This window comes from Suricata suricatta, chromosome 6 (assembly GCF_006229205.1).
Source record: "Suricata suricatta isolate VVHF042 chromosome 6, meerkat_22Aug2017_6uvM2_HiC, whole genome shotgun sequence".
NCBI classification, from domain to species: Eukaryota; Metazoa; Chordata; class Mammalia; order Carnivora; family Herpestidae; genus Suricata; species Suricata suricatta.
In genome coordinates, this window is record NC_043705.1 from 121,062,395 (window position 1) to 121,084,529 (window position 22,135).

Here is a 22,135-nt window from a genome sequence, read left to right on the forward strand (position 1 = left end):
AGAGGGGCGTCTGGGTGGCTCAGTCAGTTGAGCATCTGACTTCAGCTCAGGTCATGATCTCACAGTTCATGAGTTTGAGCCCTGTTCCAGGCTCTGTGCTGACAGCTCAAAGCCTGGATCCTGCTTCAAATTCTGTGTCTCCCTCTTTCTCTGCCCCTTCCCTGCTCATGCTGTCTCTCTCAAAAATAAACATTAACAAAAATAATTAAAAAAAAAACAGAAATTACATTACTTTAAAATAAAAAGGCTTTAAGTCCAAGGCCAATTTTAAGTGGAAAGTTTCCAATGTTCTAATGATTTTGTGCAATGCATTTAATCTGCTCTAGAGGAACCAGTCTGGGATTGAAATCAGATGACCTGGATTCCCAGAATGATGACCTGGATTCTGCTACTTGCTTGTTTTGTCCTCTTGACAATTCCCTCATCCTTGTGTGATAATCTCTCTCTGAGTTGCTGTAAAGATTGAATGAAAAGCTGGTGTGAGCATATGTGACCGTGCAGCATGCAAAAGTGCCACACCGGAGATTCTGGCTAACGGAAGAAACTAAATGCCACTTGCACCCCAATCAGAGCGGTGTGCTTCCTCCCAAAGGGATCCAAATAAAGCCCCGTTCCATCACTGAATTGTAGAATGCGGCCCAGCACAATGGGATAGAATGTTCACCATGCAGAGACTTGAATGCTGAGGTTAGGAAAAGGTCTGAAGCTTGAACTATGGAGATAAGTGGCTCAAGGATTTGGTGGAACACATTTTGCAGACTCATCTTAAAAATATAGTTGATAAAATTTCTAAGTAAAGACCAAAGATAAAGGGTAAGTCAAAGTAATCATCTCAGGTTGGAATAAGAACATGATGAGTGAAGAGGAGATCAGAAGAACTGGAAAAAGGGAAATTCAGACCAGGATGAAGATTACTAGTTTAACTACAATGAGCTAAAGAGATTTTCTAGTTCATTAGTGAAGAGCAACTAGATTTTACCACATCCCTAGTTCACATGGTTTGTTATACATAATTATGTTAATTATATAATAAAATTTTATTAGAGAAAAATTATATAATAAAATGTATAATTCTTACTCCTTCAGGTATTGTTATAATGGATATCTGACAATTAGTTTCAAGACTCTGATGCCCAGTGTGGGCAATGCCAGGTAAGTATCACCTGGTATAAACCATGGTTTTAAGGAGACACTTTTCCTGTGTAGATGTTCTTCATGGTACTAGCACTTGACTAATGGAAACTGTCATATATATAGTAATAAATAAGTTGTCTTTATTTTAATATTAAAGTTTTTATTGTTCCTGTATAAATACCATGAGTATGCATGCTTGAGAAGGTACAAGACGCAAGATCCACCAACACCCAGGTCCACCTCCCCCTGTAAATTCTTAAATATACCTACAGACAGAGACCATGAAATTACAACAGAAGTAAACAGCCTCTGCCCTTGGTCAAAAGTCACAGAGGCACCTGGGTGATCTTGTGGTTCGTGGTTCGAGCCCCACATTGGGCTCTGTGCTGACAGCTCAGAGCCTGGAGCCTGCTTCAGTTTCTGTGTGTGTGTGTGTCTCTCCCTCTGCCCCTCCCTTGATCACACTGTCTCTCAAAAATTAATAAAATGTTTAAAAAACTTAAAAAAAGTCACAATCTATTTACCAGCATTGCTTTCATTAACTGATCAACACTGATCTTTTTAGGGACTAAATTATGAACCCCTGAGACCACAGTATCCACATATTCTTTCTATCTTCATAAATTACGTGGACCTAACACTCTGCTTTCCAGCCTGGACCCCCACTCACACTCACACTTCTATCACCTTGTAGGTACCACATGGTTTCCTAAACTTCTGATTCTGGTTACTTCCAGTCTGTCATATCTTTTTTGTTTCCGTCCCTATGCCTTGATATGTCATTATTCTTCACCCCCCCCACTATTAACCATGGCAAAAGGCAACATAAGTATTTACAGACAGCATCAGCTTGGGATCAATGTACTTAAATGTAGGCTGAAGTGCATATTTCAAGGGCAAACCTGAGATCTCCCATGTGCTCAGTTCATTAGATTCCCTCCTTGACTGTCACATTGTCCGAGGGTTAAATGATGATGTTGGTGGAGATGCATAGTTTTCTCAATAAATTGTTTCTGTGCACACGATCACCCTTGGACTAAAGCAAAAGCACCTCATTCTCGTGTCTTGCCACTTCCAAAGATCCAAGTTAGGAATAGAGCTTCCTCATCTACGTGTTTAAAGAAGGGGCAGACATGTTCCTTTGATCAACTTGGCTAACTAGAATCTGGGCCTTGGGAAGCATTCATCAGTCCATAAAATCTTAGTGCTGCTAGCACAACATTCAACAAACAACACTGGATTATGCCAGTGATACTTAGTAGTGACATCCAACTGTGGCTTTCGTAGAGTGGCAGTCTTAATCTAAAAGCACACACAATGACCCCCCATGTCACGGATCCTTAGAAGTCACCAACATTTTCAAGGCCTGAAATGTCCCAGATATTCCCAGTTTAGTAGGCTCTAAGTGTCTTACAATTCAATTACTGATGCCATCAAAAAACAAGACAAATGCCTTTTCTCCTAAGAGAGAGAAAGAACTCCTTAGAAAATACACTTGCTAGTGTCCTTGAGTTTTCCTGAAATGCAATCTTTTAATCTATATATAATAAAACCCACCAACAGACAGATTATCTTGGTACAGTGGCCAAAGGACTTAAGATAAAAGCTTCTAATAAACTGACATCAAGGAACACCACAGGTAGTGACTCCACAAAATGAGGCTATACACCTTTCAGAGTATAGTTGATGCACCACAACTCCATCATACTGACATTCAAGTTGCCTTAACCTTGCATGTACCATGGCTGGCTTCCTCCTGCACACCACTCCACAAGAAATGAGGAAGCTATCATGGTCTGTGATACCTGAAATCTGATTTTACTCATCCTGAAACTCACCCCTTCCACTGTGTCCCCAATAACCTCCTGTGCTTATCTACACTTGTCATGCTCGGGAGTATTTTGTTCTCATCTCCACTAAACTGTGAGCACTGGAGGAAAAGATCTCTGTTTTGATCAACTTCATACCCCCATTAGAACAGTGCCTGCACATAGTAATTAGTCAGTATTTATTGACTGAATTAATGAATCAATCAATCAGTAGTATAGGCTAAATATCTGTGAACCGAACAAATGAGTGAATACATAGATATTAAGTATTAGTAATTCTGATTAAGTACAAAGTTGACTTAAACACAACACAACCCAAAATCCAGGAACAAGATCAGAAAGTGTCATCCTCACAGATAAAAGTTAGCAAGAATCCACACACCATGTAGGAATTTAGCTAATCCTAGAAGCATTTCTAGATATAATGGCTGGCAGTATGATTTTGAGGGAGTTTCTCCATTAAATCAAGGCATCCTTTTTTATTCAGCACATAGCACCCAAATTTAAATAAACTTATAGATTTGGGACTTTGTAAGAAGCTCTATCGGGTCTTATCAAGGCTGTGCACGAGGTAGGAGCAGCCTGTATGGATGGGTAGGTTAAGGGCTGTGCAATGGCAAGCTGCCTGTGGCCCCGTTAATTTCATATCACTAACTGGATATTTATTGTGGGTCTGCCAGACTAGGTTGGCCCCACCATGTACCCCAGCCTGGAAGATGATAAAAATAAGCCTATGCAATTGCCTACTGCTTCCTTACTTTGTTTCCAGCCGTTAAGCTGAGTCCTGTTCTGTTCCAGTTCTGTCTGGCTTCTAGCTTGCTGCCTTTATTTTCACTTTCTAGTCTGGTTTTTACCCAATCTGAGCTTTGATCACTGGCGTATTCAGAGGACTTGTCTCGAGCCTACTCTGCTTCTTCCTGTTTTCAGCTACTTCAGGTAAACGTTCCTGACCATCTTGGTTCTCGCTCTAAGAACTCAGCCCCTGGCACGGCTCTCCTGGCTGACCTCCTGTCTGGATCTGTCCTTTCTCTGACCAGAGAGAATCGGATGTAAGAGAAGCACATTTACTACTATGGCAGCACGAAAAGTCAAGTGGCTATATTCCAGTTACTACGCTTGGGAAATCTGGCACTCAGAAAAACGCCAGACTCCACAGGAAAGTGCTAAGACAAAATGTTGTAGCTTTCAAAGGCTGTGTTTTTTGTCTTTCCTTCCTAAGCTTTTTCTCCTCCAACACACTCCAAAAATCCTAAAGGAATCTGGAGGAACTGCCTAAATTTGTCATTTACATTTCAAAATTCCTGACAACCAGCCAGAAGTCTCAGGAGAAACAGAAAGGGTAGTTGGATAAGTTGTCTGATGGGGATTTCTGCTCACATCACCTGGTAGCCCTATAGAGTTTCTTGACCACTTCAGGGTACTTGTTTGATAGCCAGGTTCCAATAGACAGGATGGATACTGCCTTATACTGCTTTTCACAAGGAGGAAGAGAGGACATAGCAGTTAGCTGATGTGCAACTGACTTCTGGCTTCGCGTCCAGGAGCTGTCATGGAATGGGCTCTGTGTAGGGGCCCAGATTAAAGGTCTCAGAACAAGTTGAAAAGATGACGTGGCCCTGCTGCGTGAGCTTGGCAGCCTTTCTAAGTCACCTGACTTCCAGTCAGGTCTGAGTATTGCCGGCTTCCGGACTACGCCTTCTTGTCAAACCATCTGGCCTTCAGATTCCTGAGCAGCCAGGGAGGTGGGGATGTACACCTCACACTGACCCTGGCACCCCCAGAGAGAAGGTATGCCTCCACGCCCTCGGTGCTGGAGTGCTCGGTCCGGGCCACATCATCATTACCACCAGGAAGTACAGTATGGCTCATGGTAATGAGGGAACAGAAGAGGTTAACTCTGCTTCCCCTGCATGCTGAGCTAGTCAGTCCCTATCTGTCAGTCATCTCATGGTTAATTCCAATTCATCAGGATATCCGAAGAACTGGTCTTGATCAAATAATGGCTTTCAGTCAGAAATCTGATCATTTCTTTCCCAGCAGTAGCCTTCCCCAATCTGACTGATCTGGTATTATGGGAACAGCTGTGTTTAATTCTAGCCTTTCACAAAAGATGACCTAGGGCAATTGAGTCCATCTACCTTGTACTTCTTTTCTAGAAGTTTATTTATTTTGAGAGAGAGAGAGAGAGCGAGAGCGAGCAAGCACAAGTTGGGGAGGGGCACAGAGAAAGAGGGAGAGAAAATCCCAAGCAGACTTCACACTGCACTTCAGTGATGACCCCTTTGTGGGTCTCACAAACTGCGAGATCATGACCTGAGCCGAAGCTGGGCACTTAACCGACAGAACTGAACCACCCAGCTGCCCCCCAACCTTGTACGTATTTTTAGGGGGAAATTCAAATTGGCCATAGTCAATTACCTATATCTAACAGAACTGAACAGTCTAACAGAACATCTCAACTGAGACCATGAAAGTAACTGCTTACAATACCTACTTAAGAGGCGGGTACATTCCTGCATATTTGGAAACAAAAGATATAAACATATCTTAATAGTCAAAAGACAGGGTATTAAGACTTCTTTCTCAGCAGAGGACAAAAAACAATAAAACAATTTCATTTGAAATTAAGGGTTTCTATACAAAACTTTGAGACATTTTATAAGTGTCCTGAATAAACATGTATGTTATAGATTAAATTGTGTTATTCATCCACTGTAATGGTATTTGGAGGTGAGGCTTTGGGGAGGTAATTAGACCAGAGTTCTCTCTCTCTGTTCATGTTAAGAACATAGCAAGGCAGCCATCAGCAAGTCAGGAAGACAGTCCTCACCAAGGACCTGAATCAGCTGGGACCCTGAACTTGGACTTAGCAGAACTATGAGAAATAACTTCCTGTTGTTTAATCCATCTAGGCTACAGTATGTTTTTAGGGCAGCCTGAGCTAATACAACATATATCTTTAAATAAATAAATAAAAATATTATTTGATCTGGGGCACCTGGGTGGCTCAGTTGGTTAAGCATCAGACTCTTGATTTCAGCTCAGGTCATGATCCCAAGGTTCATGGAATTGAGCCCTGTGTCGAGTTATGTGCTGACAGTGCAGTCTCCTTGGAATTCTCTCTCCTCTCCCTCTGCCCCTCCCCTGCACACTCTCTCTCTCCCTCTCTCTCAATAAATAAATAAACTTAAAAAAATAATAATCTGTTCACATTCATCTAACATTTATCAGTGTACGTGGGTCAGTTACACAGTGATGTCACTTGAATGATACAGGTTTCAACTTAATATTCTGTCCATAGGGGAACTGATTACGTTACACACTGTGAAGACGGGGTCATTCACTAGGAGGACACGGAGCAAGGCAGAAGCTAAGCTGGAGAGCCTACTGGCAGAAGTAGAGTCTGGAGAGCCACTGGATCAATCCCAAAGCCAGAACGAGGTAGTGCCTGGAGTCTTTGGGTGAAACGACTCAGATGAGACGCATGTAGGAAGACAGACATCCCTGTGTCCATTCCGAGTCTCCAGGGGAAAAGACGTGGTAACAACAAACAGCACAGCATAAGCAAGTTTGGGGATGGGTATGTACACATCTGCTGTAGTGACAAGAGGGTCAATGATAAACCATAACATACATAAACGCATCTTTAAAGTCTAGTTAGCAGAAAATTATAAACCCAAAGTGCTGTTGATAAGAATGTACATTACAACACACTATAGGGTTAACCCAACAGCCACGGGAACCTCAACTGATCATGAATTTAAACAGTGAGTTTTCATTACAAACAAAAATAGCAGCAATTAAAAACCATGACCGACTTAAAACGACATTGAGGATGTGGTGGACACAAACCATCCTCCCTCTAAATTGGGAATTCCAACTACAACTTGTTTGTGGGCCCACACAGCCGATCTCTGCAAATTGCCAAGTGCTTTGTGGCAGAGACTTGGAAAAAGCTGTCTTTGGGAAACCACTGCCAAATTCTAGTTTCTGAATGCCAAATTTAAATAACTCCTAAGTTCATTCAGTAGGTACCTGCTAATAAGCAGCTGATGTAAAAATCAAATGCTGTGGAATTCTGGGTAATTTGTCAGTCAGAATCATGAAAAGGACCTGCATTTGGGGACGTCTGGGCTTTATCAGGAGGCGATCACTGTGTAATTAAGAACCACTAGCTGCCGGGTGGGGGCTGTGCTGGAGCAGCTGGGCTGTCACTCTAGGGCAGTTGGGTCTGGGCTTAATCTGTTGCCCATGGTCCCCTGGGTTTTCAGGGCTCCTCCTCACTCTCTGCTAAATAGCTCATGATTATCCAGCAACAGTGGATGTCCTGGGCTGCTCCCTGACACTGCTCCTGCTTCCTCCTTTAGAGCGACAAATGATGTTCCTGGCCACATCTTTCCTAGACTCGACCTCTCTCATGTATACCCTTCTATCAATAGAGAGTGATGACTGGGGAAATAACGTTAAGCAATAAGGATCAAATTGTTTGTATCTCTATATGATGTGTTCATGAGCAAAAATTTGTTTTTATGTCTATTTGTAGGTGTAATATTTAAAAATTTTAAGCATTGGGGCGCCTGGGTGGCCCAGTCAGTTAGGCGACTGACATAGGCTCAGGTCACGATCTCGCAGTCTGTGACTTCGAGCCCCACGTCGGGCTCTGTGCTGACAGCTCAGAGCCTGGAGCCTGCTTCAGATTCTGTGTCTCCCTCTCTGCCCCTCCCCTGTGAACACTCTGTTTCTCTCTCTCAAAATTAAATAAACATTAAAAAAATTTTAGTAAAAGTAAATAAAAGTTTTAAGCATTATAGCTTACGCTAATAGAGCTTTAAAAGTGTGGGCTCGGAGCCTGGATGTATCGGTTCCTTCAGGATGCTGGGTCTGGGTATGAACAGAGTGTGCTAAGAATGTAAACCTCCTAAAGTTTAATTTCTAAGTTATATATTTACTTGAAGGATTAAGAGTCCTGAGTAAGTGTAGCAAAGATAAGTGTGGACAACACCTTTAGTTAAGCTGCCAGATACTCTGCTTCCATGAAAGGCTATTTCAGCCAGATAATGTAGTTTCCAAGTTGAAGCATCTATTTTTCACTTGTGTGCAGGAACATGTAACAAGTTTCTGAAGAGACAAAAGCTCTAATAACGCGGAATGATGATAGGCCAGTTTATAGTATATCCTGACTCCTGCGTATGATCTATTTCCCATCATGTAGGAAAAGGGAACAGAGTACATAAACATACATCAGGACTCCTCAGGCAATGTTCATTTCTAGAAAACCAGCAAAGGCTATAAAAAATACTGCATTGCTAGATGTTCACATACTCCTAACAAAGGTTTATAATTTCCTGCAAAAGAAACATACCAGCTGCTTCAGGATGTGGGTAAGACAAGCCTGTTCCCGTGGTAATGATTTCCCAAACACGAAGAAAGTTACAAAGGCAAATCTGCTAAGCTGCAGACTACCAGGTCTCCGGATTTATAAAAGCAATACGTACAGAGTAGATAGAGCTGTTTAAGAAACAACTTAGAAAAGAAATCTATAAATCAGCAAAATTATCAAATAAAATATCTTTTCATTTACAACAGAAAAAATATCTCCCTATAGTTAAATATTGTCAAGGCATTTATTATGTAGCATTATACTTTAGGCTGACACAGTAGATTTACTATATTCTATAGCCATACAAAATAAAGATGGATGGGTATCCTATAAGGTTGTAGTCCATTTTTAAATAAAAATTCTTTTAGTGATACAAATATAGATTCATCTGATTAAAATATGAATTACATTTAATTTCTCATAATCTCTCCTTCCTTATCATTTTAACAAATTTATCTTCTTTCAATATTTCTTCTTTTATATATTAGTGCTATTTGATACTTTGCCCTGTTCATTGTCATTCATTCATTTTATCTGTGCATCCTTTCATCAAACATTTACTGAGTATTTGCTAAATACCAACAAATGATTAGGCCAAACCATTCTTCCTTCTCTTTTCTTTCATGTTGCACTTCCTACCATTCTAAAACTTGTTCAATAATATAATAATGGGCTATTTTTCATTCCATTGATGCCAATCTACCCAGAACTTCCATCTGATAGCTATTAATTTTACATCTTTACTCCTAAAGGTGAGCTGAAATGCAGTGGGGAGAGGAGGGTGACAAGGAAAGAAATTAAGACATATTGTTTGCATCCAATGTGCAGGGCACCTAAGCATTTATTTAATACATGTTATCTTTTTTTTTAAATTTTTTTTAATGTTTTATTTATTTTTGATACAGAGAGAGACAGAGCATGAGAGGGGGAGGGGCAGAGAGAGAAGGAGACACAGAACCGGAAGCAGGCTCCAGGCTCTGAGCTAGCTGTCAGCACAGAGCCTGATGCGGCGCTCGAACCCACGAACGTGAGATCTGACCTGAGCCGAAGCCGGAGGCTTAACCGACTGAGCCACCCAGGCGCCCCTTAATACATGTTATCTTAAACAAGCTTCATAACAACTAAATAAATTAGGTATATTATTACACCCATTTCATAAACTGAGTCTCTCACCACCAAAGGGACAGGGCTGCTCAAGGTCTCTCCTTGGTCTGTCTGACACCAAAGTCTTTTCGGCAGCTCTTCTAAGAAGCAAAATTGGCACTCAGTACTTTTTTAAATCTTTGAATAAGATTTTGTTTGAATCTATGCTATTCATAAAACTCAGACTGTCTCCTCTAACATATCCTCTAAAATATCACATACTGAGCCTGGGTGGCTCAGTGGGTTGAGTGTCCAACTTCAGCTCAGGTCATGATCTCACAGTTTGTGGGTTTGAGCCCCACATCAGGCTCTGTGCTGACTGCTAGCTCAGAGCCTGGAGCCTGCTTCAGTTTCTGTGTCTCCATCTCTCTCTCTCTGTCCCTCCCTTGTTCATGCTCTGTCTCTCTCTGTCCCTCAAAAATAATAAAATGTAAAAAATAAATAAATAAATAAATAAATGAATAAAAATCACATACTGTTTAAATAAATTACTAAAGAAATACCTTTATGCCAGGATTTCTGTAGCAAAGGTAGACAGCTCATACAAAGAAAATGCTAATAAATACAATAAATACATTTGAAAATTCTGAAATCTATCAGAAATCCGATATAGAAATCTAACTCTGAAATCTGACAATGGATTATGTTTTATTATTTTCTGGACCATTCTTCTACTATTACCAGGATTAACAGATAAGAGATGGTGAATAGGTTAGGCATTTAAAAATTAGGATATAAATACAAATTAAACCAAGAGAAAACACAAACATAAAATGCCCATTTTTATTAATAGAGATGAAATGACATAATATTACAGACTTAATGAAACATTGTGTATTATGCTGCCTTCTCTCTAATTATTCCATGTTAGTAAGTACCTTATATTCTTCAAAGTCATTGCTGTCTAGCAAGTCCCTTTTCTCCAGTTCTTTAAGTTGTTCTGCAGAGGGCTTAGCTGGTAGATGCTTAGTAGAGGCTTGCTGGTATATGGGCTTTCCATTAAAAAACAGTTCCTTCCAATCATGCATCACCTTATATGGAATCAAACTATAGCAAAAAAGATTTTGAAAAAGGTGGAGATGAATCAATGGCCAGTATACAGTCAATCAGTAGTCAAATATACCCCTTAAAGTTTAGTCTTTCTATTATCACATTCATTCCCCTGGATCGGCTATTTGAGGCTAGGGATTCCACTTACTATCACTGCATATTGCTAATGGCTAGTAGAGTGTCTGGGACTCAGTAGGCTTGAATGAATGAACATGACCCAAACCCACTGGTCCTTCAAACTTTCATACTGACTGCACTGACAGAATATTATACTTTAAAATGATGAGCACTGTCACAAAACTTGGGTTTTTCAGTTGCTAGCTATGATATTAAATGGCAACGCTACCTCAGAAAATCATTTAAATGCTCTAATATCAGTGTCCTGCTGTGCAAAATGAACAGAGTGTTTTCCAAAGCTCCGTTAAGATGGCTTACATATTAGCAAATAATTTGTAATAGAAAGACTGAGTGTTTGATGGTTTTTATTATCATTGCGTATTTGATAACCTTCAAAATTATTTTTCAGTAACTGTTTCTATTTAAATCTGATGAAAGATGATGAGGTAATCAGGAAAGATTGATGGGAAAATGGCTTCAAGAAGAACAACATGCAAAGAAAGGAAGGAGTCTAACATTCAGATGGATTTCTCTAAAAATGATTGGACTGGAGCTTGAAATTACAACAGAAAAGGTAGTATTTCATTAATTTCATTCTTATACATACTACATGGATGAACCTTGAGGACATAAGCCAGACACTAAAGGAACAAATAACATATGGTTTCACTTCTGCAAGGCACCCAATTTAGACAAAGGCACATAGACCGAAAAGAACAGAGGTTCCCAGAGGCTGGAGAGTTATTTAAGGGGTACAGTGCTCCAGTTTGGAATGACAGAAAGTTCTGGAGAAGGATGGTCACATGGTTGCACAACAGTGTGAAGGTACTTATGTCACTGAAGTCTACATCTAAAATGATTAAAAGAGTCATTTTTATGTTAGGTATGTTTTACCACAATAAAAAATTATATATTAATTAAGTGTACAATCTCAAATATAATCACATTACGTTTTCCATTAAAATGTTTATAGTTGCTAATGGTTACTTTGTAGAAATATGGAAGTTTGTGAATTAATAAGCTCAGGTATAGAAATACTGTAACATGAGTATTATTGAAATGGCATTATTGGCTTCTATGGTGAAGTAAGTAATTAACAACTTGTAAACTGTCCAGAAGTTAACCTTACAGTTACTAAATTAACATCCTCTCATCTGAATATCAATAATTTTAAGGAGTAATCTAAAAAGTCCATTCTTTTTAGTAAGCTGATACCAAAAATATACCTGTGCTTTAGAAAATAGTATATACTGATGACATCTTATTTAATGAAGTAATATGAATTTATCTTGACAGTAGTATAGACTAAAATAATATTAATATATGTATACTTGTGATCAGATGGAACTAAAAGACACATCATCTTATACTATACACAAAACATAACTCAAAATAGATTAAAGACTTTAATATAAGACCTGAAACCACAAAACTCCTAAAAGAAACCATAGGCAGTAAGCTCTTTGACATTGATCTTAGATTTGATACCAAAAACAAAGGCAACAGAAGCAAAAATAAAAAGGTGGGACTACATCCAACTTAAAAGACTCTGCAAGGCAGAAGAAACAATCAACAAAATGAAAAAGCGACCTGCTGAACGGGAGAAAATATTTGCAAATCACATATCTGATAAGGGTTAATATCCAAAACATATAAAGAACTCCTACAACTCCATAGCACAAAAGCAAACAATCCAATTGATAATGGGCACAGGACCTGAATGGACATTTCTCCAAAGTAGACATACGGATGGCCAACAAGTATGAGAAAAGATGTTCAACATCACTAATCATCAGGGAAATGCAAAGCAAAACCACATGTGATATCATCTCACACTTGTCAGAATGACTGGGATCAAAAATATAAGAAATAAAAAGCTAGGATGTGGAGAAGAGGGGACCCTTTCATGCATTGCTGATGGTAATGCAAAGTGGTGCAGCTACTATGGAAAACAGTGGGTTCTCAAGAAGCTCGTAGTCTGGGTAATTTGAGAGGTATATATATTTATCTGGCTTGCCTTATCCCTGTCCTTGCAGAGTTACCTTCAACTGAGATCCACTGTGATATCATTCCCCTACAACTCTCAGCAAAGGATCTCACAAGAAACAGGTCTATGAAGGCAGATGATACATTTGTTTGAAGAGGTTGCTGAGGAATTCCCCACTAGATCTACTACACTACTCAGTGATCTTAGGTGAGTGTGCCAAGTGAGAAAGCTACTGTTCTAAGCTTAGTGCCAAGTATTTTGTGAAGAACTAGAATGGAAAATGGAAAACACATGACAGATTGTATTTCCCTTTTTCCTTTGGCTACCAGGAAGCTCAGATAAAATTTGCAGCTCAGTTGCAGCCATTGGCAAATCAACTGCTGCTGATATAATTGTGTTCTAATTTATCTTTTGTTCTTAACTTTCTACTTTAATTTGGATTTTCCTTTGTTCCTATTTGGCAGGTTTTAGTATGTTTTGTATTGTTGAATATTTCCTTATAAATATGTTGACTCCTTTTAGAAACAAGGTATAAAGAAAATACATAGATTTAATTACTAGTAAAATAATTTTTAAATTATTCCAGTCCTTTATAAAGTTCCAAGTGTGTCAAACAAATGATCATAGTTGTCTTTGTAAATTACTATAAATTTAGACACAAAGTTTAAATGGTAAAAGGCATATAAATGCACCTTAAATCAGGCTCGTCAGTGTGTGAGTTGAGTCAGTAATCCAGGTAACCTGGACCCCAGTTCTTAGCACTTTTTTCATGAAAAGTTTTGTCTTTTCTTATCAACCGAGTGTCTACTTGTACAATCGCCGTTTTCTGTGATGTCTGCACTCTGATGATTATAAAGTGACACTTACTTGTCTGTCAACATTCGGTAGTCTGCCACTTTAGTGGACAAGTCAAGGATTTGATCCAAAATTTCTGCGCAGATTGTGTAATGCTTTTTGTAACGAGCTTGAGCTCTTTCCCCAGCGATCTGTTCATGAATTTCTTTCTCTCTCAGGGCTTGTTCCTCAAAATCAATCTTGGCTTGTTTTGCCAAAGCCTAGGAAGACAGAGACATGTTTGAGTCAACGTAATTGTGCGATGATTCAAATGAAATCATGTTACCATTTCAATAGGCAAAAAAAAAAAATCTCTAAGTAGAATGAAACCTCCTTTTACACCAAGAAAAACTTAATCATGGAGCACTTTTTTCCTTATTAAGTGCTGAGTATGATGCCAATGACAATACTGGAAATATTCCACCTGTAGTTAATCTTACCAGCAAAACATAGTACAGAGAAAAGTGGTCTGACTGTGGAAAGCCCAAGACAGATTAACAATAAGTTGGATCTTAAATGTGTAAAAAGAAGCCTTGAGTTCATGAGTGGCAAATCGTCAGAGTCAGTGGTCACAGAGAAACAGGCAAATCTATGCGAACTCTACCACGGTGGCCCCTTCGTACCCATCTGAGGAGCCTTAACCGGACACATCTGCTCTGCCCAGCCAATGCCCTCTGTCCATTCTGTGGCGAGAGAGTTCTAGAACCCTGATATACACTTAGAAAATATTTTGGAAATTCCCCGACATTACTGGCTTGAGCATACCACACATGTGCCAACAAATGTTAAATGTATTTAGACAACCAAAAAGCCCTTCTGCTGTTACAGCCTTTATAAATCAGAAAAACTCACTCAGAGAATGTTTATTTCTGCAGAAAGTAATGAAATACTTAGAGTTTATCATGACCCTCTGCTTGGTTTGCACTATTATGCTGTTCAGAGAAACACTTTCTTCACAGAAAGTACAAAGGTCAAACTCAGCATGACTAAATGGTTGTCGCTTTCAAATAGCTGAACCAGCTCCTTGAGAGATCCGTCCTGTGCTAACACAGTCCAGAAGCAATACCGGCCCCCCGTAACTTGACCCGCTGAGCGGAAGATGAAGCGGAACTCCGGCCTCGGAGGAGCTGCCGTCAAAGTGAAGCCCCAGCTCGTGCACAGAAGGCAATCCTTGGCTCCTCTCAGAGAGCCCCCCCCCCCCCCCCCCCCCCCCCCCCCCCCCCCCCCCCGCGCCAGCCTCCCCCCCCCGCCCCCCGCGCCAGCCTCCACGTCCTGTAAGTGGGGGTATTGGCAAGACTCGGCGCGCACAGAAAACTCCCCAAGCCATCCTGTCAGGGCAAATGCTTCTTACGGGAGTACTCACACCTGACTAAACTGACAATGCACTCCTTTCGTCCACGGAACCAAATGGAAGGTTCCTTTGTTTTTGTTATTGTTGTTTTACTTTGTTTGTTTTCTTTCTATGGGGAAAGGGGTTGGGCTGGGTGACCTCTGGGGTCAATTCTGTATGCTCGGCAAGTTCGGGATTCACAGGATCTGTCACTGCCCTGTGGTTCTGCAGGCCCTGATTTCCTGGGGCAAGACCACCATGTAAGCACAAGGCTTTAGGGCAGGCTTCCCGTAACTACCTGCGAATTTACAGTGAATGTGCCTGGGAGGCCGCTTCACTGCAGGGGCCCGAAAATCACTGTGGATTGACAGGACAGGGCCTTGAAGAGAAGGACAGAATGTCCCCAGCAGGAAGAGGGCGGCCTTCGCCTCTGAGCTGTCTCCCTCGCTCCTTCCAACCCTTTCCTTCTTTTCCGGTACCAGTCTTCTGCCTTTACCCCACCTCGCCTCCCTGTGCTAAACCCACCACAGTTTCCTGTCCCCTTACAGCTAAGTGGGTTGAAGCCCTAAAAAAAGAAAGAAGGAAAAGGAAAAAGGAAGTCTGTGGGAGGTAGTAAATCTCAGTGGTTATGAGCCCAGACTCTGGAGTCTGATAGAGCCAGCTGTGCTCCTGTCTACACCACTGACAGGCTGTGTGACAGGGAGCTTTCTAAGTCTCATTTTCCTTGTGTGTAAAACGTAGATAAGGAGAGTGTCTACTTCACACGGCTGTTGTGAGAATTCTATGTGCATGTAATAAGCATAGCTCAACGCTTGACTCAGTAAATATTCATAAAAGGTTAACTATTATTATAATTAAGTACGCTCATAATAGCAGGTGGAACAGAAATTTGAAATCAGAAACTCTTAATATAGAATAGATGCCCAGGAAGGAAGAGGTAAACAGATTTAATCTCAAAACAAAACCAAAACGGACAAAAACTGATGACGGAAAACATGAAGTTCTCTCTCTCACTCTCACTCTCACACTCTCTCCCCCTTTCTGTTCCACCCATCCCACGCCTTCCTTAAATGTGCTAGACGCTGGCCTAAGCCCTGGGAGAGAGTAGTGAGCAGAAGCCAACATGACGCCTTCCTCAGGAGCTTAGATCCAGTGGGGGAGACAGTGAAAAAGCCACACGGTGACTGCATATTGCACAGTATGTGTCCCCAGGGAAGGACTCTGGGGTTGGTGCATAACAGGGGGCCTGAACTAGCAAGAAGTGCATGTGCACAGAGCTCCAAAAGATGAGGACTCGCTGGGGAAAGGCAGGTGGGAAGGAGAAAAGTAGAAGAAATGACTTGTTCAAGGATCTGAGAGCAGGCCAGCATGGCCAGAGGCTGGGAGACAGAGGGGAAGAAGCTCTGAGCAGGGATCTGGTCACAGGGCAGCCATGGGCGGGTTTCTGAGTGTGAGGGCGGTGGTCAAATCTGAGGGGCAAGAAGAGTCCTCTGGCAGCAGAACAGAGAAGGTTTGGAGGAGATGAAAGTAGGGCAGGTAATTTGTAGACGTTATCTCTAGTTTCCCCTTAATTTTTTTAATGCTTTATTTATTTTTGACGCAGAGAGAGACAGAGCATGAGAGGGGGAGGGGCAGAGAGAAAAGGAGACATAGAACTGGAAGCAGGCTCCAGGCTCTGAGCTAGCTGTCAGCACAGAGCCTGACGCAGGGCTTGAACCCACGAACGTGAGATCTGACCTGAACTGAAGCTGGAGGCTTAACCAACTGAGCCACCTAGGCGCCCCTCCCCTTAATTTTTAACAGGTAGAGAGTATTCTTTATAACTCCTGCTTTAGAGAATTTCTGCAAGACAGAAAAGCAAAAACTATAGGAAACTCCTCTTCACTTTAATTTTTACATTTATTTATTATTAAGAGACATAGAGAGATAGAGCATGAACAGGGAAGTAGCAGAGAGAGAAGGAGACACAGAATCTGAAGCAGACTCCAGGCTCTGAGCTGTCAGCACAGAGCCCGATGCAGGGCCTGAACCCGTGAACCGTGAGATCAAGACCTGAGCCGAAGTTGGTCACTCAACCAACTGAGCCACCCAGGCACCAATAGGCTATCTTCAATGGTGAATTAATGTAGGTAACTCAGTGAGAGGGGACAGAAGGGAAGATTTTGAGAGCAAAGAGAGGAAGAGATGTGCACCTGCTCCCCGGCACTTCCTGGGGAGCGGCAAAGCCTCAGAGGTGAACATGTGAGGGACCAACAAAGCCTGGAGTGGCCTCTGTGAAGACATATGCCTCTGGAGGCGATGTGTGGGCTGGTAGCTGAGGCCTCAAAGGCCACGGGCTGGACCTGGTTCTGATGACTGCAGGGTGCTTCCCTGATGACTTGGCCTGTAACCTGGGGCGCCGTGCATCTCAGCGGGCAGACATGGATTGCTGCAGTTCAAGCTCAGGTTGATTTAAAACATATAAAAAATGTCATGTCCTTGCATACCTCAATTGTAGTTGTTAATTCATAGCCTCTCCAGATGGATGAAGGAGACCACTGCGGTGGTAGTAGTAGAGATGGGGATATGGTGTAAACATGGAGAAAAATGGACAAATTGAAGAGATAGTACATGAAATTGACAGGACGTAGTGATGTTCTGGTTATGGAAGAGAGGGTGAGGCAGGGTTCAAGTGGACCCTGAGATTTTGCACTTGAGGAACTGAATAAAGGGTGTTGTCGTTTATTGGGATACTGAACCTTGAAAAAGACCGGTTTGTAACAAGAGACATACATTTGGCTCTAACATGTTGAATTGGAGGTGTCTGTGAGATATCTGGGGAGAGATGTCAGGAAAGCAGTTGAATATATGAGTCTTCACCACAGAAGCAGAGATATAAACAGTCATCTGCCCGTTGCAGTGACCACGCCCCATGGTTGTGGATTAGGGGGTCCTCTGAGGAAATAACGGAGGAGAAAAAGAAGAGGCCTGGGACTAGGCTTTAAGGAACCCTAATGTTAAACATTTTGGTATTTGAGGAGGATGAGCTGACAAAGAAGGCCAAGAAGGGGCAGCCAATGAAGTAAGAAGAAAAGCAAGAGGGCATTTTGACAGCAGGACTCAACAGAAAGGGACCATGCGAGAGCAAATCAATACGAATAATATGAAATATTAGTAATGGCTGTACCATTAACAGACTTAAAATCTTTAACATATTTAAAAGTACCTCTAGAATTTCCCCCTTCTTCCCCCACAAACAATAACAAAAACTACAAAAACAGCAACAAGTAATAAAAACAATCTTTAAAACGCTCTTCTTCACAAAAGTGAAGGATTAGAATGTTTTGCTGTGGGGAACAAAATGTTTTTTGTTTAGTGCATGATGCAAGAAAAGGTCTGTTCTTTTGGCAAATTCAATTCAACATTGATTTCCTTGGCTCCTACTTATACACCAGCTACTGTTGATGTAGGAGGTGACAGAGGCCATGTTTGCAGAGGTCACCTGCGAAAGCCAGCCATCTCACAGACGGGTGAGCCACAAAGCACACACCTCAGCTTCAGGGAAAGGTAATCATTGTGAGAGGAAGGGGAAGAATTTTTCTCAGATGCCTCACAACCTCACAGTTCTGGTCTCTGGGGCTCTAGCAGCCTGAGCATTCCAGTCCTCTGAAGGGAATTCAAGGCCAGTTAAAGAAAAAAGGAGGTAGTGCTTCTCGTCACAGTGGGACCAGTCCTACTATAAACGCTTTACTACTCTGCACTTAATTAACTGGGCTTGAAGCAAACATATTTTTCAATAGGGACTTAGGAAGATTAGCTAAACACATTATGTCTCATGCAAGCAAATGCCATTCCATCCATTCAAGTTTACTCTTCTATATTAAAAAAAAAAAAAAAAGAAGAAGAGGGATGAAACCATTATCCAGATAATTCAGCTCTTTAAGAGGACACTCGAGACCAGTGTTTATGCTGTTCAAGTTCATGGAGGTATGATTCTTCACCCCTCCCCCTAACATTTCAGCTACGTCTGTTCTACAAAGGGAAAAGCACCATTTTCCTGACCCTCCGAATGATATTTCTAAAAATTGCATAATTTTGGCAAAAGCTCTATTTCATTTTCATGGAATATCACCGTGGCAACCATAAGACTGATAAATAAAGCATTCCCTCCCTATTTTTTGTAAGGTTTTCTCTTCTGTTCAGCCTAGTTTTGTGAATATTTTATGGCAGTATAGATGGGCTCTTGAAAATGCCACTCACATGAATTTTGCATTTCTTCAATCAAATCTATACCAACAAATTGAGTAAATTTGGAGTGTCTCCAATAGGAAATAGACAATAATAAATCTATACAATCCATTGATAGAACAGATCGATTTTGATTATTAGAACCCTTATACACATAAAGGTAAGGAAAATATGAACGCATTAAATAACTGAAAGATTAGATATTTGATGTTTAGAGCTATAAAAGGACCTAGACACAATACCATAGTAGCCACGAGCATACCTATCATCTGGATCCTGGTATCAGTGTACCATTCTCAAACACAATCAACCAGAATGCCCTGGATAAATGGTTTGTTTGGTTTGGAGGAAGGAATAATACAATATGGACTTAATATAATCTTGTTTTATCAGAAAGCAAGGAATCAGTTATTAAAGGCTAATCATGTCTCATTAAAAAGAGGCAGCTTAAAACTGCTCTCACTGACTGAGAATATTCACCCAGAATAACAAACATCAATACCATTCTATTAAACTTAGCAGACTGTAAAAAAAAAAAAATGAAGTTCCATATGCATCTAGAAAAATGGAGTAATGACACAAATGAAAATTAGAATGTATTTAAGATATTCAAGAAAAGAAAATGTGAACTGAGGATTTTATATAAAGCAAAACTGACAATCGGGTATAAAAGGCCTCTACTGTTATCAGTATACCATACATAATATCCAATACAACATACAGGGAATATTGTTCCCTGAGCCCTTATTTTGGAATGTACCAGAGAATAGGTTTAAGACAAGCAAAATGACCAGAGAGATATGAACAAAAAGATGGGTGGTGAGCATCAAATATTTGGGGAATCAAGACCAACGGGAGAGCGTAACACGTAGAAGTTCTATGTGCTATCAATGTAGTTATAAAAAAATTAAAATGGGGAGATAAGAGAGAAATCGTATAAAAAATTAACTCTAAATACAGTTTTGTTTACCTTGACTTGGTAGAAAAGATCAAAAGTACCCTTAGGGATATTTTTAAGGAGCTACTGTTTACCGCTTCTCGATCAAGAGCATCCTGGAAATCTTTAAGTCGTCTTTCCTCATACTGCTTTTCTCTGAAAATTCTGTTTTGCCATAGAACTTCCTTTTCATGCCGAACATGCATGAGCTGCACGGCGATCCTGCGCTCCTGCTGGGACTGCCGCATCAGCCGGTTAATCAGCTGCTCTTCCCGGTACGCCTCCTGAAAACACCGTTGGAAGAGCCAATTATTTGCCAAGGCCATGTCCAAATTTCCCATTGGGTTAAGGAACCTGTGCATAAATAATGTCTAAAAGGCATAGTATTCACCAGCATCCATTTCTGCCATTTGATTTAAATTTGAACATGACAAAAATCAAGTTATAAAAATGGAAATTTCCAACAAAGGTTGTATGTACAATTTTGGTGTCTGGAAGCATTATGATCTTGCAAGTCACAATTATTTTACATGAATTCTTACTTCATTTAAAATCCAATGAAAAATAAACCCAGTGACTGTTTGCAGGATTTGATAAACAAGAGATAGGATTCATAATTTATAAGGATGTTTTCAGAAATGTGAAATTTCTGAAATAAATATTAGTTGTAAAAACAAATGCAGGTTTCGGCTGAAGATAGAAGATCCAGTTAGTTGCCAGTGTGGACATCTGATTACAGGACTGAGGAAAAGCCACAATCTGATGGAATGGGAAGACTGTAGGACATCTGAAGGCAAGATGACCTACTGCTTACCTTGTAAAATCTCACTGGTTGTGATCTGAAAGAGAAACTACATGTATTCTCTTGGCTCTCTTGTCTATTTCAAGAGAACAGAAGGGGAGTCAGTAGGTGAATAGTGGGGAAAAAAACACATTAAACTGGAAATCAGAAGCCACTGCCACCCCAGTTGTACCATTAATTGGAGGTGTGGTCTTGGACAAGTAACTTGGATTTTCAGGGCCTATTTTTTTTTCCTTAAAAAGCCCTTTTTTATTTTTTAATTTTTTTCTTTTATAGTTTATTGTCAAGTTGGTTTCCAAATAACACCCAGTGCTCATCCCCACAAGTACCCTCCTCCATGCCCATCCTCTGTCTTCTTTTGACAGGTGAAAGGAGAGGTTTTTGTAGAAGGTGATCTCCAAAGCCCTTCAGGCTCTCATTCTGCCTAAACAGAGACATCATGTGGAAGGAGGAGGTAATTAGAGTTCTCAAAGAGGGAAGATGTAAAAGAATATCTAAACATCGGAATTTTCCATTTAACACCGAACAATCCAATTACTAAGAAGAAAATCTGGCATCATTAATGACATTGTTCCAAATGATCTCGCCCACTAGGAGATTATGGGAAAAATAGCTTATATGTTTTCAGAATCTAGATGCAAATAACAATAATTCTCTGTGGTAAATTCCAAAACCTGAACCTGGGAATTATATAAAAATGTAGATTAAATAAAATTTGAACTGAAAATAAATATGAAACATTTTTTGTTAGTGCCATGAAGAAGATAAGGAAGACTACCAGACTCATTCTATGAAGTACATATCACTTTGATTCCCAAGCCAGGCAGAGACCCAACAAAAAAAGAGAACTACAGGCCAATATCCTTAATGAATACAGATGCAAAAGTACTCAACAAGATACTAGCAAATCGAATTCAACAGCATATAAAAAGTATTATCCACTATGATCAAGTGGGATTTATTCCTGGGTTACAAGGCTGATTCAATATTCACAAATCCATTAATGTGATACATCACATTAACAAAACAAAAGACAAAAAATCATATGATCCTGTCAATAGATACAGAAAAAGCATTTGACAAAATACAGCATCTCTTCTTAATAAAAACCCTCGAGAAAGTCGGGATAGAAGGAACTTACTTAAACATCATAAAAGCCATTTACGAAAAGCCCACAGCCAATGTTATCCTCAATGGGGAAAAACTGAGAACTTTCCCCCTGAAATCAGGGACACAACAGGGATGTCCACTCTCACCACTGTTGTTTAACATAGTGTTGGAAGTCCTAGCATCAGCAATCAGACAACAAAAGGAAATAAAAGGCATCAGAATTGGCAAAGAAGAAGTCAAGCTTTCCCTTTTTGA

The 22,135-nt window shown here is 40.5% G+C and overlaps 1 protein-coding gene and 1 long non-coding RNA gene across 3 annotated transcripts in view; one reads left to right on the forward strand and one right to left on the reverse strand.

The window, feature by feature from the left end:
- Positions 1–22,135, reverse strand: part of SPEF2 (sperm flagellar 2) — a 172,681-nt gene that overhangs the window by 114,277 nt on the left and 36,269 nt on the right. The window contains exons 8-10 of the mRNA XM_029941009.1: positions 20,064–20,252; positions 13,508–13,695; positions 10,365–10,533 (exon numbers count right to left, since the gene is read on the reverse strand). Coding sequence (XP_029796869.1) covers positions 10,365–10,533; positions 13,508–13,695; positions 20,064–20,252 — 546 coding nt within the window. The remainder of the gene's footprint in view (positions 1–10,364; positions 10,534–13,507; positions 13,696–20,063; positions 20,253–22,135) is intronic.
- Positions 683–14,682, forward strand: LOC115293227. 2 transcript variants are annotated; one of them, XR_003909429.1, is made up of 7 exons: positions 683–813; positions 1,087–1,152; positions 3,891–4,123; positions 6,265–6,404; positions 11,063–11,227; positions 12,690–12,847; positions 14,486–14,682. It is a non-coding gene; the product is annotated as an uncharacterized LOC115293227 (long non-coding RNA). The 2 variants fall into 2 exon arrangements; XR_003909430.1 differs by having other exon boundaries at positions 3,891–4,012.